Here is a 19,373-nt window from a genome sequence, read left to right as displayed (position 1 = left end):
CTCTTTTTTTTAGAAATAGGAAAAAAAAATCCTAAATTTCATGTGAAATTTCAACGCACTCCAAAGAGGAGAAACAGTCTTGAAAAAAAAAAGTTGATGGCTCATTCTTCCTAATTTCAAACCTACTACAAAGCTACAGTAATCAAAACAGTGTAGTACTGACACAAGAATAGGCATACAGAATTGAAAGTCCAGAAATAAAATCTCACATTTGTGGTTGTTATGGTCTAAATGTCTGTATCCTTCCTCCCCAGATTTATATGTTGAAGCCTTAACCCCCATGTAATAATACTTGCAGAGGGGTACTTTAAAACATAATCAGATAGATGAGGTAATGAGAGTAGAGCGCTCATGATGTGATTAATGCCCTTCTAAGAAGAAACACCAGAAAGCTTACATTCTCTCTCACCTCACAAACACTAAGAAATCATATGAACACAGAGCAAGGTAGTGGCTACCTACAAGCTAAGAGAAAAGGCCTGAAAGTAAAACCTACCTTGTGGGCACTTTGATCTTGGACTTCCCAGCTTCCTGAACTGTAAGAAATAAATTTGTTTGGGCCAGGTGCGGTGGCTCACGCCTGTAATCCTAGCACTTTGGGAGGCCAAGGTGGGTGGATCTCCTGAGGTCGGGAGTTCAAGACCAGCCTGGCCATCATGGTGAAACCCCATCTTTAAAAAAAATAAAAAATAAAAATAAAAAAAAGAAATAAATTTGTTTTTAAGCCACCCAGACTATGACACTGTGTTACAACAGACCAAACTGACTTTCAACAAGGGTGCCAAGACCACTCAACAAGGAAAGAACAGGCTCTTCAACAAAAGATGCTATGAAAACTGGGTATCTATAAACAAAAGATTGAAACCGGACACTTACTTTGTACCATAAACAAACATTAACTCAAGATGGATTAAAGACCTAAATTAAAGAGCTAAACTCTAAATCTCTTAGAAGAAAACATAGGAGAAAATCTACATGAACTTAGATTTGGCAATAGCATCTTTTTTTTTTTTTTTGAGAGGGAGTTTTGCTCTTGTTACCCAGGCTGGAGTGCAATGGCGCGATCTCGGCTCACCGCAACCTCCGCCTCCTGGGTTCAGGCAATTCTCCTGCCTCAGCCTCCTGAGTAGCTGGGACTACAGGCACGCGCCACCATGCCCAGCTAATTTTTTGTATTTTTAGTAGAGACAGGGTTTCACCATGTCGACCAGGTTGGTCTCAATCTCTCGACCTCGTGATCCACCCGCCTCGGCCTCCCAAAGTGCTGGGATTACAGGCTTGGGCCACCGCGCCCAGCCCGACAATAGCATCTTAAATATGATACCAAAAGCATAAAGTACAAAAGAAAAACACAAACTGGATTTCATTAAAATTTAAAACTTGCCGGGCGCGGTGGCTCAAGCCTGTAATCCCAGCACTTTGGGAGGCCGAGGCGGGTGGATCACGAGGTCGACAGATCGAGACCATCCTGGTCAACATGGTGAAACCCCGTCTCTACTAAAAATACAAAAAATTAGCTGGGCATGGTGGCACGTGCCTGTAATCCCAGCTACTCAGGAGGCTGAGGCAGGAGAATTGCTTGAACCCAGGAGGCGGAGGTTGTGGTGAGCCGAGATCGCGCCATTGCACTCCAGCTTGAGTAACAAGAGTGAAACTCCGTCTCAAAAAAAAAAAAATTTAAAACTTTTGTGTATCAAGGCCACTATTATGAGGGTGAAAAGACAATCTTACAGAATGGAACAAAAATATTTGCAATTAATTTATGTGGTAAGAGTTTAATATCTAGAATATAAAAACTATTCCTGGGGGCCGGGCGCGGTGGCTCAAGCCTGTAATCCCAGCACTTTGGGAGGCCGAGGCGGGTGGATCACGAGGTCAAGAGATCGAGACCATCCTGGTCAACATGGTGAAACCCCGTCTCTACTAAAAATACAAAACATTAGCTGGGCATGGTGGCGCGTGCCTGAAATCCCAGCTACTCAGGAGGCTGAGGCAGGAGAATTGCCTGAACCCAGGAGGCGGAGGTTGCGGTGAGCCGAGATTGCGCCATTGCACTCCAGCCTGGGTAACAAGAGTGAAACTCCGTCTCAAAAAAAAAAAAAAAACTATTCCTAAAACTCACAACAAAAAGACAAGCAACTCAATTTTAAAAAATGGACAAAGGACTTAAATAACATTTCTCAAGAGAACATATACAAAAGGCCAATAAACACATGAAAAAATGTTCAGCATCACTAATTACCGGAAAAATTCAAATACAGACCACAATAAGACACCACTTCACACATAATAGGGCAGTTATTAACCAAAAACAAAATACTCTGAAAGGCTAAGGCAGGTAGATCACTTGAAGTCAGGAGTTCAAGACCAGTCTGGACAACATGGTGAAGCCCCATCTCTACTAAAAGTTAAAAAAAAAAAAAAAATTTAGCCAGGCATGATGGCACATGCCTGTAATCCCAGCTACCTGGGAGGCTGAGGCAGGAGAATCACCTGAACCCAGGAGGTCGAAGGTGGAGGTTGCAGTGAGCTGAGATGGCATCACTGTACTCCAGCCTGGGTGATAGAGTAAGATTCCATCTAAAAAAGAAAACACACACACACACACACACACACACACACACACACACACACACAGAGAGAGAGAGAGAGAGAGAGAAAGAGAGAGAGAAAATAACAAGTACTGGTGAGGATGTAAAAAAGCTGGAACCCTCATGCATTCATTGCTGGTGCAAATGGAAAATGGTACAGCCCCTGTGCAAAAGGTTCCTCAAAAAGATAAATAGAGGCTGGGCGGGCATGGCAGCTCACACCTGTAATCTCAGCATTTTGAGATGCCAAGGCAGATGCATCACTTGAGCTCAGGAGTTCAAGCCAGCCTTAGTAACATGGCAAAACCCTATCTCTACAAGAAAAACAAAAATTTGCTGGGCATGGTGTTGCACACCTGTAGTCCCAGCTACTTGTGTGGCTGAAGTGGGAGGACAGCTTAAACCAGGGAGCTAGATGCTGCAGTGAGCCATGATCACACCACTGCATTCCAGCCTGTGCAACAAAGTGAGACCCTATCTCAAAAACCGAATAAATAAAAATAAACAAAATTCCTACATAACCCAGCAAATCCACTTCTAGGTATGTATCTCTCCAATCTGTTCTGTCTTGCTGTAACAGAATACCTGAGATTGAGTAATTTATAAAGGAAAGAGGTTTATGTGGCTCACAATTCTGGTGGTTGGAAACTCCAAAAGCATGGCACTGGTGGTGAGGGCCATGTGCTGCACCACAACATGAAAAAGCAGAAAGGCAAGGGGGCAAAGAGGTACACAAAAGGCAGAACTTTGCTTGTAACAACTCATTAGGGCAGTGTCCCATGATCCAAACACCTCCCACTAGACCCCACCTCCTAACACTGCCATATTGGGAATCAAATTTCAACATAAGTTTTAAAAGAAACATATTCAAACCATAGCAATACCAGAAGGAATTGCAAGCAAGAACTCAAACAGATACTTACATACCAATGTTTATAGCAACATTATTCACAATAGCCAAAAGGTGTCTATCTATGGATGAATGGATAAACAAAATGTATATGCACACAATAGAATATTTTGCAGCCGTAAAAAGAATGAGAAGTTCTGATACATACTATAGCTAGATAAACCTTGAAAATATTATGCTAAGTGATGTAAGTCAGACACCAAAGGACAAATATTGTATGAGTCCACTTATAGGAAATACCTAGAATAGGCAACTTCAAAGACACAGAAGGTAATTTAAAGTTTACCAGTGGTTGGGCGAGAGGCCATGTGGAGTTACCGCATAACATGTAGTTTCTATCAGGGGTGAAATAAATAATGGTGATGATTGTACAACATTGTTTATATACTTAATGCCAGTGAATTATACACCTAAAGTTGTTAAAATGGTAAACATTATGTTATATATATATTTATGATTTGCTTTCTGACAAGTTATAATTGTACAAAATTAAGGAGGTACACAGTGGTGTTTTGATATACAGATATGCATAAAGTGTGGAATGACTGAAATTAAGCAAATTAACGTATCTATCACGTTAAATACTTACTTACATCACCTAACTACAACTTTCTACTCTTTAACCAGTATGTTCCTGTCCCTCCCTTCCATCCCCCATGCTTTGGCAACTACCATTCTACTCTCTGCTTCTAAGACTTCTACTATTTTAGATTCCACATTAAGTGAGAATATGCAGTTTTCATCTTCCTGTGCCTGGCTTATTTCACTTTCTTATGTACATTTTAACACTTTTTTTAAACTTAAGGGAATTTTTTAAATATTAAAAAACAACTGTTGGCTGGGTGCAGTGGCTCACGCCTGTAATCCTAGCACTTTGGGAGGCCAAGGCAGGCGGATCACAAGGTCAAGAGATCAAGACCATCCTGGCCAACACAGTGAAACCCTGTCTCTACTAAAATAAAAAAAGTAGCTGAGCATGGTGGTGCACACCTGTAGTCCCAGCTACTTGGGAGGCTGAGGCAGGAGAGTTGCTTGAACCTGGGAGGCGGAAGTTGCAGTGAGCCGAGATCGCACCACTGCACTCCAGCCTGGTGAAAAAGCGAGACTGTCTCAAAAAAAAAAGCAATTGTTAAAAAAAAAAATGCAGGTGTTGCTGGGCGCGGTGGCTCAAGCCTGTAAGCCCAGCACTTTGGGAGGCCGAGGCAGGTGGATCACGAGGTCAAGAGATCGAGACCATCCTGGTCAACATGGTGAAACCCCGTCTCTACTAAAAATACAAAAAAAAGTAGCTGGGCATGGTGGCACATGCCTGTAATCCGAGCTACTCAGGAGGCTGAGGCAGGAGAATTGCCTGAACCCAGGAGGCGGAGGTTGCGGTGAGCCGAGATCGCGCCATTGCACTCCAGCCTGGGTAACAAGAGTGAAACTCCGTCTCAAAAAAAAAAAAAAAAAAAAAAAAATGCAGGTGCCAACCTTAAAGACCATGTCGTGGGTTAAACTGTGGTCCCAAAGAGATATGCCCACCCAGACCCTCAGAATATTACTTTATTTAGAATAATGTTCTTTGCTGGTGTAGTTACTGTAAGGGTCTCCGGAAGAAATCATCTTGAATTAGAATGAGCCCTAAATCTAATGAACAGTGTCCTTAGAGGAGACAGAAATAAAGACAAGAGACACAGAGAAGGCCATGTGAAGACAGAGGCAAAGACTGGAGTAATCTACCACAAATCAAGGAACATGTGTAATCACCAGAGGGCTCAAAGAGACAAGGAAGGATTCTTCCCCAAAGCCTTCAGAAAAGCATGGCCTTGCCAACATGCTGATTTCAAACTTTTAGCCTCCAGAACCATGAGATGATAAATTTCTAAAATTTTAAACCACCAAGTTTGTGGTAATTTCTTATGGCAAACCCAGGAAACTAATACAGATTTTGGTACATGGAAGTGGGGTGCTGCTTTAATTTTAATATCTTAAAATGAGAAGGTGGGCCAGGCATGGTGGCTTATGCCTGTAGTCCTAACACTTTAGGAGGCCGAGGTGTAAGGACTGCTTGAGTTCATGAGTTCAAGATCAGCCTGTTCAACATGGTAAAATACCATCTCTATTAAAAAATTTTTAAAAAGCAAGAGAGAGAAAGAAAGGGAAAGGAAAGGAAAGGAAGACAGGAAGAAAGAAAAGAAAAAAAGAAAAGATAAAAATATAAAAGTGGCTTTGAAATTGGGTAACAGGCTGAAAGAGTTTTGAGATGCATGATTTTAAAAAAGTATAGACTGCCTTGAAGACATGGTGGTAGAATTATCAATATCAAAGGCAATTCTAGTTAGGGTTTAAAGGTTGTGATCAACAACTAAGAGAAAGCTTCTGTAGTCTTAAAGAATACAGGCTGAGTGCACTGGCTCACGCCTGTAATCCCAGAACTCTGGGAGGCTGAGGTGGGCAGATCATGAGATCAAGAGATCAAGACCATCCTGGCAAACATAGTGAAAGCCAGTCTCTACTAAAAATACAAAACTTAGCTATGCATGGTGGCACACACCAGTAGTCCCAGCTACTTGGGAAGCTAAGGCAGGAGAATCACTTGAACCCAGGAGATAGAGGTTGCAGTGAGCGGAGATCACGCCACTGCACTCCAGCATGGGGACAGAGCAAGACTCTCTCTCAAAAAAAAAAAAAGTTAAAAAATGTTTAAAAAAATAATACACAGAATCATAAACATTCTTATTCATATCAATATTTTGGTTAAGGATGCTTCTGTTGCTGTCTCAGAAGTAAATACAGAATATGTGACTGGGAACTGGAAGTAAAGTGATCCATATTATAAAGTGGCCGAATTATGTTCTACTGTTGGATAGAAAGGAGAATCTGGAAGCCATGAACTTGAGTATTTAGCCTAGGAGATTTCCAAGCAAACTGTTGAAGGTACAGCTTGGTTCCTTCTTGGTAGTTATAGTAAAATACAAGAGGAAAGAGATAAACTGAAGAGGAAACTTTGAGCAAAAGGAAACAATAATTAATTGAGAAGTTCTCAGATTATTCAGATTACAAAGGACAGAAAATTAGGAAACTCACTATTAGAAAAGCGTGTTCTAGAGACCAGGCCACATAGCTGGATAACAATATGCTGCAGTTATTTATTGGCAGTGTGACTCATGGATGTAATCAACCATCTCCACAGAAACCAAGAATGGAGATGGGGTTATCAGTAAGGAGCTATGAAGAACCCTCTTATCTAATGATATAGATCCTCTTGATATATGAGACTGACAACGTTTTAAAGAATATCATACCAACAAAAATGCTGTAAGCCTGTACTGAAAGAACAGAGATAGGACAAACTTTTTTAAAGTACCTAACTTCTGAGATTTTATAGCCAAGAAATGGGATAATACAGCTACTCAACTACAAACATGTGCACCTCTTCAGGGAAAAGTAAAAATGACTGAAGGCAAGCAAGCAGAATGGTGAGTTGGGGGACAAGAAACAAGCCCAAACCAACTACAGACAGAGCCTCCATTGGCCCAGAGGGCAGAGGATCAAGCCACAGAGAATTATTGTCAGGCCTTGAAACCTAGAGAAATTTGTCCTGCTGGGTTTTAAGTTGCTTGGAACCAGAGATCCTTTATTTTTCCCATTTTCTTCCTTTTGGATGGGAATGCCTATCTTAAAAGTGTCTCATCTTCTCATCATTGTATTTTGGAAGCTGTTTTCTAGTTTCACAGGTCCACAGACGGCGAATTTTGTCCGAAATGAATCATGCCAAGTCAATACTCTTACCTAATTTAGATGATTTAGACAATGAGATGTGAAACTTTTTGAGCTTATCATATTTGGAGATTTTAGACTTAGAATTCATGCTGTAATAGGTCAAGACTTTTGAGAATGTTGGGATGAGGTGAATTTATTTTGCATATGGGATGTAAATAAAGTTTTAGGGGGTCAAAAAATGAACCGTAGTGGGTTAGACTGTGGCCCCCAAAAGTTATGTCCACCCAGAACCATGGTATGTGAGCAGACTAGGTCTTTGTAGAGCTAATTAAGGTAAGGATCTTGAGATGAGAACACCCAGGAATAAGACAGACCCTAAGAGACAGAAAAGAAGATGCAGAAAGAGGGCCATGGGAAGATGAAGGCAAAGACAGGAATTTTCCTGCCACAAGTCAAGGAACACCTATCAAGTCACCAGAAGATGGAAGAAACAAGCAAAGATTCTTCCCTAGAGCCTGGACTTTGGACTTCTAGCCTCCAGAACTGTGAGACATTTTAAGCTACCAAGTCTGTAGTAATTTTCTGGCAGCCTTAAATAGAGTCCACCAATCATCAAAGATACAACAAACTGTACACCAAAAGTAATGACTATGATAAATTACAGTGTATCACATATATTAAAGTCATCAGTTCATAATGATATTCCCTCCCAAACCACACCTTTGGGAGTTGTGAGGGCGAGCATCAATTCATTTTTCTGAAAATTATTGATAAAGGGTTTGAAAAGCATTTGCCCTGCTTTTTCTGTACAAATGATACTACGAGGTAACTAAATAATTGATGAGGGAATTCTTTATGAAAGAATTCCAGTTAATAAATACAAAAGAAATGGCCAAAAAAGTCACTCTTCTAATGAAATAATGGACATAGGCAACAATTATCACTGGCTGATAAATCCACTAATTGATAAGTTATGCTTGGATCCCACTGACAGAACCTAAACCAAACGATTCATTTAGTATCACTAAAAGTGGAACCACCACTTAGGTTACCTCCTAGAATGATCCAATAAGAATTCACAGCCCCGGCCGGGCACGGTGGCTCAAGCCTGTAATCCCAGCACTTTGGGAGGCCAAGGCGGGTGGATCACGAGGTCAAGAGATCAAGGCCATCCTGGTCAACATGGTGAAACCCCGTCTCTACTAGAAATACAAAAAATTAGCTGGGCATGGTGGCGCGTGCCTGTAATCCCAGCTACTCAGGAGGCTGAGGCAGGAGAATTGCCTGAACCCAGGAGGCGAAGGTTGTGGTGAGCCGAGATCATGCCATTGCACTCCAGCCCGGGTAACAAGAGCGAAACTCCGTCTCAAAAAAAAAAAAGAATTCACAGCCCCATCTAATGGGGTGACTATACATCCTAATTTGTCCAGGACAATTCCAGTTTAAACTATTCCTGCTGTGTAATCATTAATAGGACCCCCTTTCATTCTCAAAATTGTCTGATTGAAAATAAATTATGGTCGGGCGTGGTGGCTCAAGCCTGTAATCCCAGCACTTTGGGAGGCCGAGGCGGGTAGATCACGAGGTCAAGAGATCGAGACCATCCTGGTCAACATGGTGAAATCCCATCTCTACTAAAAATACAAAAAATTAGCTGGGCATGGTGGTGCGTGCCTGTAATCCCAGCTACTCAGGAGGCTGAGGCAGGAGAATTGCCTGAACCCAGGAGACAGAGGTTGCAGTGAGCCGAGATCGCGCCATTGCACTCCAGCCTGGGTAACAAGAGCGAAACTCCGTCTCAAAAAAAAAAAAAGAAAAAGAAAATAAATTATATAATCATGCCTTATAAATATTTCTTGCCAAAGAAACTGAACCTAAACTCATCAAGCTCTACCAACTCAAGCTCTCAATCTTGGCTACAGACTGAAATCACTCGGTAAATTTTTTTTAAATATTGATGATGACATTTTACTTCATGGGCTCTAATTAACTGATCTGAGATGTGGCCTGGGGTTCAGGATAACTAAAAGCTCTCCAGATAATTCTAAAGTTTCAGCCAAACTTCAGAACCACTGCTCTGTATTTAACTACTAATTTTTGGGAAATATGAGGGGTAAAGGAACATGTTAAATACTGTAACAAGGATTCAATCAGCCAATTCCAAAATGCAGAAAATTCTCCTGGAACAATAACCAAGTTTTTTCAACAAGTAAATAGCATGGGAAAGGAGCACAGGCGGTATGGGTTAAGAAAGGGGATTATTGGACAGGTGCAATAGCTCATGCCTGTAATCCCAGCACTCTGGGAGGCCGAAGCAGGTGAATCACTTGAAGTCAGGAGTTTGAGACCAGCCTGGCCAACACGATGAAACCCCAACTCTACTAAAAATACAAAATTAGCCAAGCCTGGTAATACATGCCTATAATCCCAGCTACTTGGGAGGCTGAAGCAAGAGAATCGCTTCAACCCAGCAGACAGGTTGCGGTGAGCCAACTGCACTCTGCAGATCGCACCACTGCACTCCAGCCTTGACAACAGGAGCAAAACTCCATCTTAAAAAAAAAAAAGAAAGAAAGAAAGAAAAAAAAAAAAGAAAGGGGATGATTAAGGTTAAGAAAAACTTAAGAAACATATAAACCAAATGAAATGTGTAACGCTTAGCTGGATGATTTAAACAAATCAAGTGTAAAAAGACACTTAAAGAATAAAAGAAGTCTGAACACCGACTCGATTAAGGAACTCTTTTGTTAGGTTTATGAGTATTGTGGTTGTGCTTGTTAAAAAGTCTTACCTGTTAGAAATACACACAGAAGTATTTATAGATTAAATGATGTGATATCTGTTATTTATTTCAACAAAGGAAAGGAAAGGAGGGAAGAAAGGGAAGAAGGGAGGGAGGGACAGAAGTGAGTAGTTAGATGAGACAGAAATGGTAAATTAATTTTTTGCTTATAAATGTATAATATGCATGTCAGTATTAAAATACATTTGTAAGACATATTGGGAAGTGTAAAGAAAGATAAACACATATGATTCTTGACCTCGAAGAACTTATAGTGGTGGGTAAACAATATGCTGGATAGACCAAAAAAAAAAAAAAGGACTATCTTTGGTCACAGGCAACTAGCTAAAGCTTCTAGGAGGCCAGAAAGATTACACGAATGAAATAAAAATAACAATATAAATACTTCCTAAGTATAAGAAAGCGAGTATAGGTATGAGAAGGCTGGATAAGAACTATTACTATCCCAAATTTGCTAAATCCCAGAGATTATACGATAAACTGACTGTGAAGAACCCATGCCCTTACTAATGGATTGAGTGAGCCACATAAAAATGTCATTTTTTTGAAGTCAAATAGTCAAGTATTAGCATTTTGTTGAGTTGAATAAAGTACATTTATATAATACCTGCCTTTCTCCTTCACTAAAGTAACTACATACAGTTAGTTTATAGTAAAATAATCAGAATTTTTAAAGGAAATATCAATCTTCTTTAAATAGTGGTTGTTCTCCTAATACACAATTCAAAAATACCTCTTAAGTATCCACAGAAATTACAATTTTTTATTTATCTACTCATATTCTTTAGTAAGAAAATCTTTCTGGCCAGGCACAGTGGCTCATACCTATAATCCTAGCACTCTGGGAGGCCAAAGCAGGCAGATCACGAGGTTAGGAATTCGAGACCAGTCTGGTCAACATGCTAAAACACTGTCTCTACTAAAAATACAAAAATTAGCCAGGCATAGTGGCACATGCCTGTAATCCTAGCTACTCAGGCGGCTGAGGCAAGAGAATTCCTTGAACCTGGGAGGTGGAGGTTGCAGTGGACAGAGATCGCACCACTGCACTCCAGCCTAGGCAACAGAGCAAGACTCTGTCTCCGAAAAAAAAAAAAGTACAAACATAATATTTAAAGTAAATCACAGCTTCAAAATATTTAATGTATTTTTTTTTTTTTTTTTGAGACGGAGTTTCGCTCTTGTTGCCCAGGCTGGAGTGCAATGGCGCGATCTCGTATCACCGCAACCTCCGCCTCCTGGGCTCAGGCAATTCTCCTGCCTCAGCCTCCTAAGTAGCTGGGATTACAGGCAAGCGCCACCATGCCCAGCTAGTTTTTTGCATTTTTAGTAGAGACGGGGTTTCACCATGTTGACCAGAATGGTCTCGATCTCTCGACCTCGTGATCCACCCGCCTCGGCCTCCCAAAGTGCTGGGATTACAGGCTTGAGCCACCGCGCCCGGCCTAATGTATATTTTCTAAAAAATAAATGTAAATGGCCGGGCACAGTGGCTCACGCCTATAATCCCAGCACTGCGGGAAGCCAAGGCAGGTGCATCACCTGATGTCGAGAGTTCAAGACCAACCTGACCAACATGGAGAAACCATCTCTACTAAAAATACAAAATTAGCCCAGTGTGGTGACGCATGCCTGTAATCCAAGCTACTTGGGAGACTGAGGCAGGAGACTCGCTTGAACCAGGATGGGGAGGTTGTGGTGCACTGAGATTGCGCCAGCCTGGGCAACAAGAACGAAACTCTTATCTCAAAAAAATAAATAATAATAAATAATAAATGTGAGCTGCGAATAAGTATTTTAAGATGATCTCGGCCGGGCGCGGTGGCTCAAGCCTGTAATCCCAGCACTTTGGGAGGCCGAGGCGGGTGGATCACGAGGTCAAGAGATCGAGACCATCCTGGTCAACATGGTGAAACCCCGTCTCTACTAAAAATACAAAAAATTAGCTGGGCATGGTGGCGCGTGCCTGTAATCCCAGCTATTCAGGAGGCTGAGGCAGGAAAATTGCCTGAACCCAGGAGGCGGAGGTTGCGGTGAGCCGAGATCGCGCCATTGCACTCCAGCCTGGGTAACAAGAGCGAAACTCTGCCTCAAAAAAAGAAAAAAAAAAAAAAAAGATGATCTCAACACAAATGTATTTCTTAGGGAACAAGTTAACTTAACGATTCCTGAGAAGTAATTTACATCAACTTTATTTGAATGTAATTCCAATTATTCTAACATCCATACATTCCAGACAAAGAATTCTGTGCTTTTTTTTTTTTTTTTTTTGACAAATGAGAATATCAACACTAACCACAATATTTCTGGATAAACAAAAGTTCTAACTTATATGATCAAACAGAACCAGTTCAAGTGATACTTGATGCTGGTTTAGCCCACAGTATCTCCAGCAAATCTCTCTGTGTCTTAAGTGTCCTCGTTTATAAAATGGGACAATAATTGTGGTTGAAAAATATAACACATGTAAAATACTTTAAAAAATGACTGGCACTTAACAGTTTATAAATACCAAGCATTATCATTACTTACAGATGCCTCTGCTTATTACAAGATGGGAAGAAACAGTGTGTGATAACGACTCAAAATAATTCTCAATATTAAAATGGCCTTTTTTTTTTTTTTTTTTTTTTTTTTTTTGAGACGGAGTTTTGCTCTTGTTACCCAGGCTGGAGTGCAATGGCGCGATCTCGGCTCACCGCAACCTCCGCCTCCTGGGTTCAGGCAATTCTCCTGCCTCAGCCTCCTGAATAGCTGGGATTACAGGCATGTGCCACCATGCCCAGCTAATTTTTTGTGTTTTTAGTAGAGACGGGGTTTCACCATGTTGACCGGGATGGTCTCGATCTCTTGACCTAGTGATCCGCCCGCCTCAGCCTCCCAAAGTGCTGGGATTACAGGCTTGAGCCACCGCGCCCGGCTAAAATGGCCTCTTTTTTATTTTTATTTATTTATTTATTTTCAAGACACGGTCTATCTTGCTCTGTCACCCAGGCTGGAGTGCAGTGGCACAATCATAGTTCAATGCAACCTCGAACTCCTAGGCTCAAGCAAGCAGTCCTCCCACCTCAGTCTCATGAGTAGCTAAGACTACAAGCAAACGCTACTGCACCTGAGGTAATTTAATTTATTGTAGAGATGGGGTCTTGCTATTTTGCCTAAGGTGGTCTCAAACTCTTGGCCTCATACCATCCTCTTGCCTCGGCCTCCTAAAGTGCTAGGATTACAGGAATGAGCCACTGTACCCAGCCACAACTATATTATTATTTACAGATGCCTCTGTGTGTCACAAGATGAGAAGCAGTGTGAAAACAACGCAGAATCACTGTGAGCGGCCCCTTCAAATGGTCTCTAAACAAATACATTCTTAAAACAAATTATTTACATTGCATACATACAAACTGCAAATATTTTAATGATATGTAGTGCCATGTTTTTAAGTAATACATTTAGCGAAAAGACAGAAAAGAGAAAAAGTTCATTAAGTAATTAAAAGGGATCCATCTTTTGTAATTATTTTATTATAAAATATTAAATAACAGAAATTCAAAACAAAACTTCTCCATAATCCCATCACATCATAAAGTCAATGCTTTCATTTGTTCATATTTTCTACTGTCTATAGGCATGTTCAATTTTCACATTTATATTATATTAATAGATAACATTTTATAGTCTACATTTTCACTAAGCATTATACCATGAATACTTTTTCCACTTTATGAAATTTTCACCATTATATTCTCTTTCCTTTCTCCTCTCTACCCCCTGAAGGTAATCAATGATAACATCCTGACCTGTGTCCTCCACAATTTTCTCTAAGTTCATACATATACAAGCAAATATAGACACATATGTGGGGAGGCAAGAAAAGTTGTTTTGTTTTTCACAAAAATGGAAACATACTACTTACACATATGCTTTCTCTCTTTTTTAAGCACCAGATACAGACACCTCAAATTTCACATACAGAGAGTTTTAAGTATGAAAATAAATACAACTTACTAGACAGGGTAACATTTACATTTACAAAAGTTATTATTTTGTATGTAAACTTTGAAAAGACAAGGATTTTACAACAAAATATGGCCGCCAGATTTAGTTAGACCTCATACTTCATAACACACTGGTTATTATAATAGCCATACATAAATAATTCAATCATTTATAATAAGACTACCTAATGAATCTTTAAAACTATTTGAGAAAACAAAAACTGTATCATCTTTAAAAAATTGTTAAATAATATGCCAACTTTAAAGTGTGTTTGTTTGCATGTATTTGTGTGGGTGTGATACTTGCTATAACACCTTTATATATGGGTACTAGGATATGAACTTGGTTTTCTCTATAACAGAGATGATAGACAAATACAGTGCTGATCCACCCACATACTCAGCTCCCCCATGTTCACAAATTGAGAGACTAGCATTCTAGCATATTCTGAATACAACTGTTTCAACTGCCCACAAATATAAAAACAAGACATCAGCCAGGCCTATCTAGAACTTAAGGTTGATAACCCAATGGTCTTAAAATGCAGTCACCTGTCCATCTAGCCATAATCCAGAACAATCAGAAAAGTCCTAAATCTGCATCCATAGGAGACAACCATAGGTGTAAAGAACAGTATGAAAGATTTACAGAACCCCTCAAAATTACAAAGCAAAGAACCCAACCCATAGTGCCTCTGCTGTAACAGGTAAGCTTTTCTTATTAGAAAAAAAAAATCACCAAGTTGTTTGAGTCCCTATTGTGTAGAGGTCACAAGATGATGAGAAGCAAAAAGCAATGAAATGGGTACTACATTAAAGGAGTTTACAATTTACCAGGAAAGCCAGAATATATTATCCTAAATGACCCTAAGTAACAGAGCACAATGTCTAACATACAGCTTTACAAATAGTAGAGGTGCTTAACAACTGTTCTGTGACATGATTACAAAAGTCAAAAGCAAAAGCATCATTAAGTACAATACTATGTTGTCAATCCAATTTCAGATTAAATAGCCTAAAGTTACTATCTAGGTCTATGTGAATAGTTTGTTTTAACTCCCTCAAGGCAAACAGTCAATTCCCCATTTACCTGCTTGGAGTATACATATGGAATCCACATGTAATTTGGCACATACCAAAAAAAAGTGGAAAAAAGTACTTATACCATCTAAGACAATCATACTGAACATTCTAATAAAATATCAAAAACAAAATAAATCATGGATGAAAAATATTATTCATGTATTATTTTTACTTTTTCTAGAGACGGGGTTTCCCTCTGTTGCCCAGGCTGGAATGCAGTGGCAATATCATAGCTCACTGCAACCTCCAACTCCTAGGCTCAAGCGATGCTCCCATCTCAACCTCTGAATAGAAAGGAGGACTATAATAAGCACGTGCCACCACGCCACGATAATAGATCCAAAAATTAATGAATGTAACCTTCCTCTGTGATGAAACTGGCAAAATAATGGGGAAACCTGTACAAGTGCTATGTATGTTATAGGTTGTTAAAAATAATAAAGTTTTCAGCCAGGCCCAGTAGCTCACACTTGTAATCCCAGCACTTTGGAAGGCCAAGGTGGGCAGATCAGCTGAAGTCAGGGGTTCAAGACGAGCCCGGCCAACATGGCGAAACCCTGTCTCTACTAAAAATACAAAAATTAGCCAGGTGTGTGGTGCATGCCTGTAATCCCAGCTACTCAGGAGGCTGAGGCAGGAGAATCAATTGAACCCAGGAGGTGGAGGCTACAGTGAGCTCAGATTGCACCGCTGTACTCCAGCCCCAGCAACTAAGCAATACTCCATCTCAAACATAATAATAAACAAAACGAAGTTTTGACTACTACCAGTATGACATCTTTTTTTTCTTTTCCAGCATTCCTTGTGAATCCAGAAGATTCACAAGGCCAGTAACATCTTTTAAGTGTACTACAAGATATAGAATATGTTTAAAATCTAGTAGAATTTGTTGTCAAAGTGCATAGATGTTTTCTAGAATATCCTAGAACATCCTAGTACAGAAGGTGAATGACAACATTCCCAGCAGCTGGATGCAGAAATCTCCCTGAATTAACATTACATATCTTAAGTAATTTATCCTAGTTTCATTGGTGGACTATATGCCATATGCCTTCATCCAAGCACAATAAGGATCCAGTTCAAAACTGAACACAACTTGAAAATTTTACAATTTTAAAACACATGCATTCCATATCCAATATTTACACTTATAAAACTATTTGGGCTGGGCGAGGCGGCTCCCGTTTGTAATCTCAGCACTTTTGGATGCCGAGGTGGGTGGATCACCTGAGGTCAGGAGTTCAAGACCAGCCTGACCAACATGGAGAAAACTCATCTCTACTAAAAATACAAAGATTAGCCAGGTGTGGTGGTGCTGCCTGTAATCCCAGCTAGCTACTCAGGAGGCTGAGGCAGGAGAATCAGGCAGAGGCTGTGGTGAGCCGAGATCCCACCACTGCACTCCAGTCTGGGCAACAAGAGCGAAACTTCGTCTCAAAAAAGAAAGAAAACTATTTGATATGTATGATATACCATCATACAGCTTAACTTGCTCTATGACTAATTATTGCATGAGGTGAATCCAACATTTTGTAAACTTATCAACAGTATAAATTTATTGTTCAAAACACAATGAAATGCATTAAAATAACACGATGATGAAAACAGAGGAGGAGAACAATAAATTCATGATAAAACAAGTGGAATGTAAGGTTTTTTGTTTTGGGGGGTTTTTCGAGACAGTGTATCACTCTGATGCCTAGGCTGGAGTGCAGTGGCCTGATCTCAGCTCAGCACAACCACCGCCTCCCAGGTTCAAACGATTCCCCTGCCTCAGCCTCCCGAATAGCTAGGATTACAGGTGCCCATCACCATGCCTCATTAATTTTTTGTATTTTTAGTAGAGATGGAGTTTCACCATTTTGACCAGGCTGGTCTCCAACTTCTGGCCTCAAGTGATCCTCCTGCCTCGGCCTCCCAAAGTGCTGGGATTATGGCGTAAGCCACCACGTTCAGCAGGAATGCAATGTTAACAGTAGAACATAGGCGGTTGGGTATATGGCTGTTCCCTATAAGTTTTATAATTTTGCCTAATTGTTCAAAGTATTTTCCTAATAAATTGTTGGAAAAAATAATACTTGACACTTCTTTGGTCATTTGCAAGTTGAGCTTTTAAGGAGAGAAACGTAAGAACATAAATTAAACTCCTCTGTGGCATCCAACACAGACACTGAAGTTGGGACAAACTTGGATTCTAATCCTGGCTCAACCTTGCAACTAGCTGTGTGATCCAAGTAAATTACTTGAGCTCTCAACGCCTAAATTTCCTCATCTGCAAATAGGTTCTATGTGAAGTTGCTATGAAGTTAAATTATTCAATAAAGCTCTTAGCTCAGTGCCAGGCACATAGTAAGCACTCAAAACCTCAGCTGTAGCATCATTATGAGATTACTAATTTTATGCAAAGCTGAAAGGGCATTCTTCATAAAGTAGTAATTTTTTACCCTTTGGCTAATCGATCGTTTCTGAAACCATTCCCAAAAGGAAGGCTCATAAAAGGAAACCTACGTCTTATCATGCTAAGCGGGGAGGAAGTAAAAGAAAAGTCTGAGGGATATTGCTCAATCGATAGTACAGTATTGTTCGCCATCTGAAAAAAAACCACTCAATTAAATAAGAAAAGTTTCAAGAAAAACTTTAAAAAGCATTCAAACTCCTATGCAGAATTGGCTTCACCTCTGCAGGTTGACTGGGTACATCCCTGTTACGACAAAACTTGTCATACTCTTCCATGTCCCTAATCGCGAGTTAAGAGACTAGGCTACAACATGACATTCATAGTAGCCAAAATCTTCCTCCTAAAATCAGGACATGCTAACGATCCCACTTCTTCACAGGTAAGACCACCACCCCTACTTTGGTCTAGATAACGGCTATGGGGGGGGGAGGGGAAAGGAGGCAGGAAAATGAATTTGCGATGCTGTTTCTTAAGAACCCTCCGGTTATTTCTCCTGAGACCCCTCCACGACTTATTCCCGCCACCACCGCCCCCACCTGACCTCTCCCCAGTTAAACTTCCAGACTCTGATGTACTAAAGATGCACTTAAGAATGTGACACCTCCCCACCCCGGGCCCAGATATCCCACCCCAGAGCGGGGGAAGGTGGGGGGAGGAAGGCAAACAACGGCCCCCTCTCCTCCCCCCCACCCAGCAGCAAATCTTTGTCCCACCTGCCGAGGGACCGCTCGCCAGCGCGCTCCAGACCCAAGGCTGCCTCAGACCTGCCCGCAACCTTGTCCCAACCGGGCCTCGGCGACCCCCTCCACGAGCCTGAGCATGGCCCATTCCCGGCCCCGGGCCGCGCCCCGCCCCCAGCCGCCGAGTTCTGCCTCACCTCACCTACCCTCTTTCGGGGGCCGGACTCCACCTCTCTCTCCGCCATGTTGGGCCCCGCTCGGAACCGCTGCGGCTCCCCGCGCGGTGGCGGCGGTACCTCTTGGGCCCCCGGCCCCCGCCCACAGTGCAGGCACGGCCGCCTCGCGGCAGCTTCCCCAGACCCGGCCGGGCCTTGCGCCGAGAATGGGGAGGGGGCGGATGCCGGGCGCCGGGCCGCAGCTTCTGAGATCCCACGGGTCCGCGCGTGGGCGGGAGGGCCTGCCCGGCGACGTGGGGGGGCCGGGACTCGGGGGGTTAATGGCCTCCAAGGGGCCCCGTGAGTAGGATTATTTTCTCTCAGAGAAATTCCTCCGCCTGCGGTTTCTTAAAGGGATCACCAAACCAGCCCCTTGCGCGCGCCCCTGATGCGCAGGCGCACCCTAAGTCCCTCCTTCCTTTCCCACCAAGCCCCCGGTCCTGAGCGTGCGCGGTAAGTGGCCCTGGGTAGGCCAAATCCTGCAAGTCTCTTTGCTGCCAGCAGCTGCTCCCACCACTCAACTATGGCCGCTCCCTTAAAGGGACCATGACGCAGTGATGAAGGAGGAATGAAAGAAATCAGTGGAAAGATAATCTGGAGGATTGGGTGCAATGTCAGTGAGGGATCCACATCACCATCTTACACCTGACTACAATGGTACCATTGAAAAGGGAAGGTGATGGTGAGCTGAAGTTCTCAGTGGACCTCTGAACATGAAGAATCCCAAACCAATGAGGGAACAAGACAGTCATCTCAAGGAAAACCAACTTTCCTCCTTTGCGACCCCCTTTCCTGAAGCACAAGACATGGAATATCAAGGGCCAACTCCTATAACCTTACCTTAAAATCAAAGCTTTTCGTGATTTTGAAGACTGAACCAACAAATGGAAATAATTTCTTCAATAGTGATTTCTTCCTAGAACATCAAAATGG

At 41.7% G+C, this 19,373-nt stretch overlaps 1 protein-coding gene across 7 annotated transcripts in view; it reads right to left on the bottom strand.

The window, feature by feature from the left end:
• ZMYM4 (zinc finger MYM-type containing 4) overlaps positions 1-18,826 on the bottom strand; it is a 159,928-nt gene extending 141,102 nt beyond the window's left edge. For 2 of the 7 annotated variants that reach the window (XM_039473883.2, XM_003937521.4), the window contains exon 1: positions 18,432-18,826. Coding sequence is in view for 2 of the 7 variants with exons in the window: in XM_003937521.4 (XP_003937570.1) it covers positions 18,432-18,470 (39 nt within the window). In the remaining 5 variants the exon portion in view is untranslated. Of the gene's footprint in view, positions 1-18,422 lie in introns of all 7 variants that reach the window. The other 5 variants (XM_074380496.1, XM_039473884.2, XM_074380499.1 and 2 more) reach the window with 5 other exon arrangements.
• Between the last annotated feature and the right edge of the window lie 547 nt (positions 18,827-19,373).

The sequence above is a fragment of the Saimiri boliviensis genome, chromosome 11 (assembly GCF_048565385.1).
Source record: "Saimiri boliviensis isolate mSaiBol1 chromosome 11, mSaiBol1.pri, whole genome shotgun sequence".
NCBI lineage: Eukaryota > Metazoa > Chordata > Mammalia > Primates > Cebidae > Saimiri > Saimiri boliviensis.
Note: the sequence above shows the minus strand (reverse complement) of the source record. Positions and strands in the feature narration are given on the sequence as shown.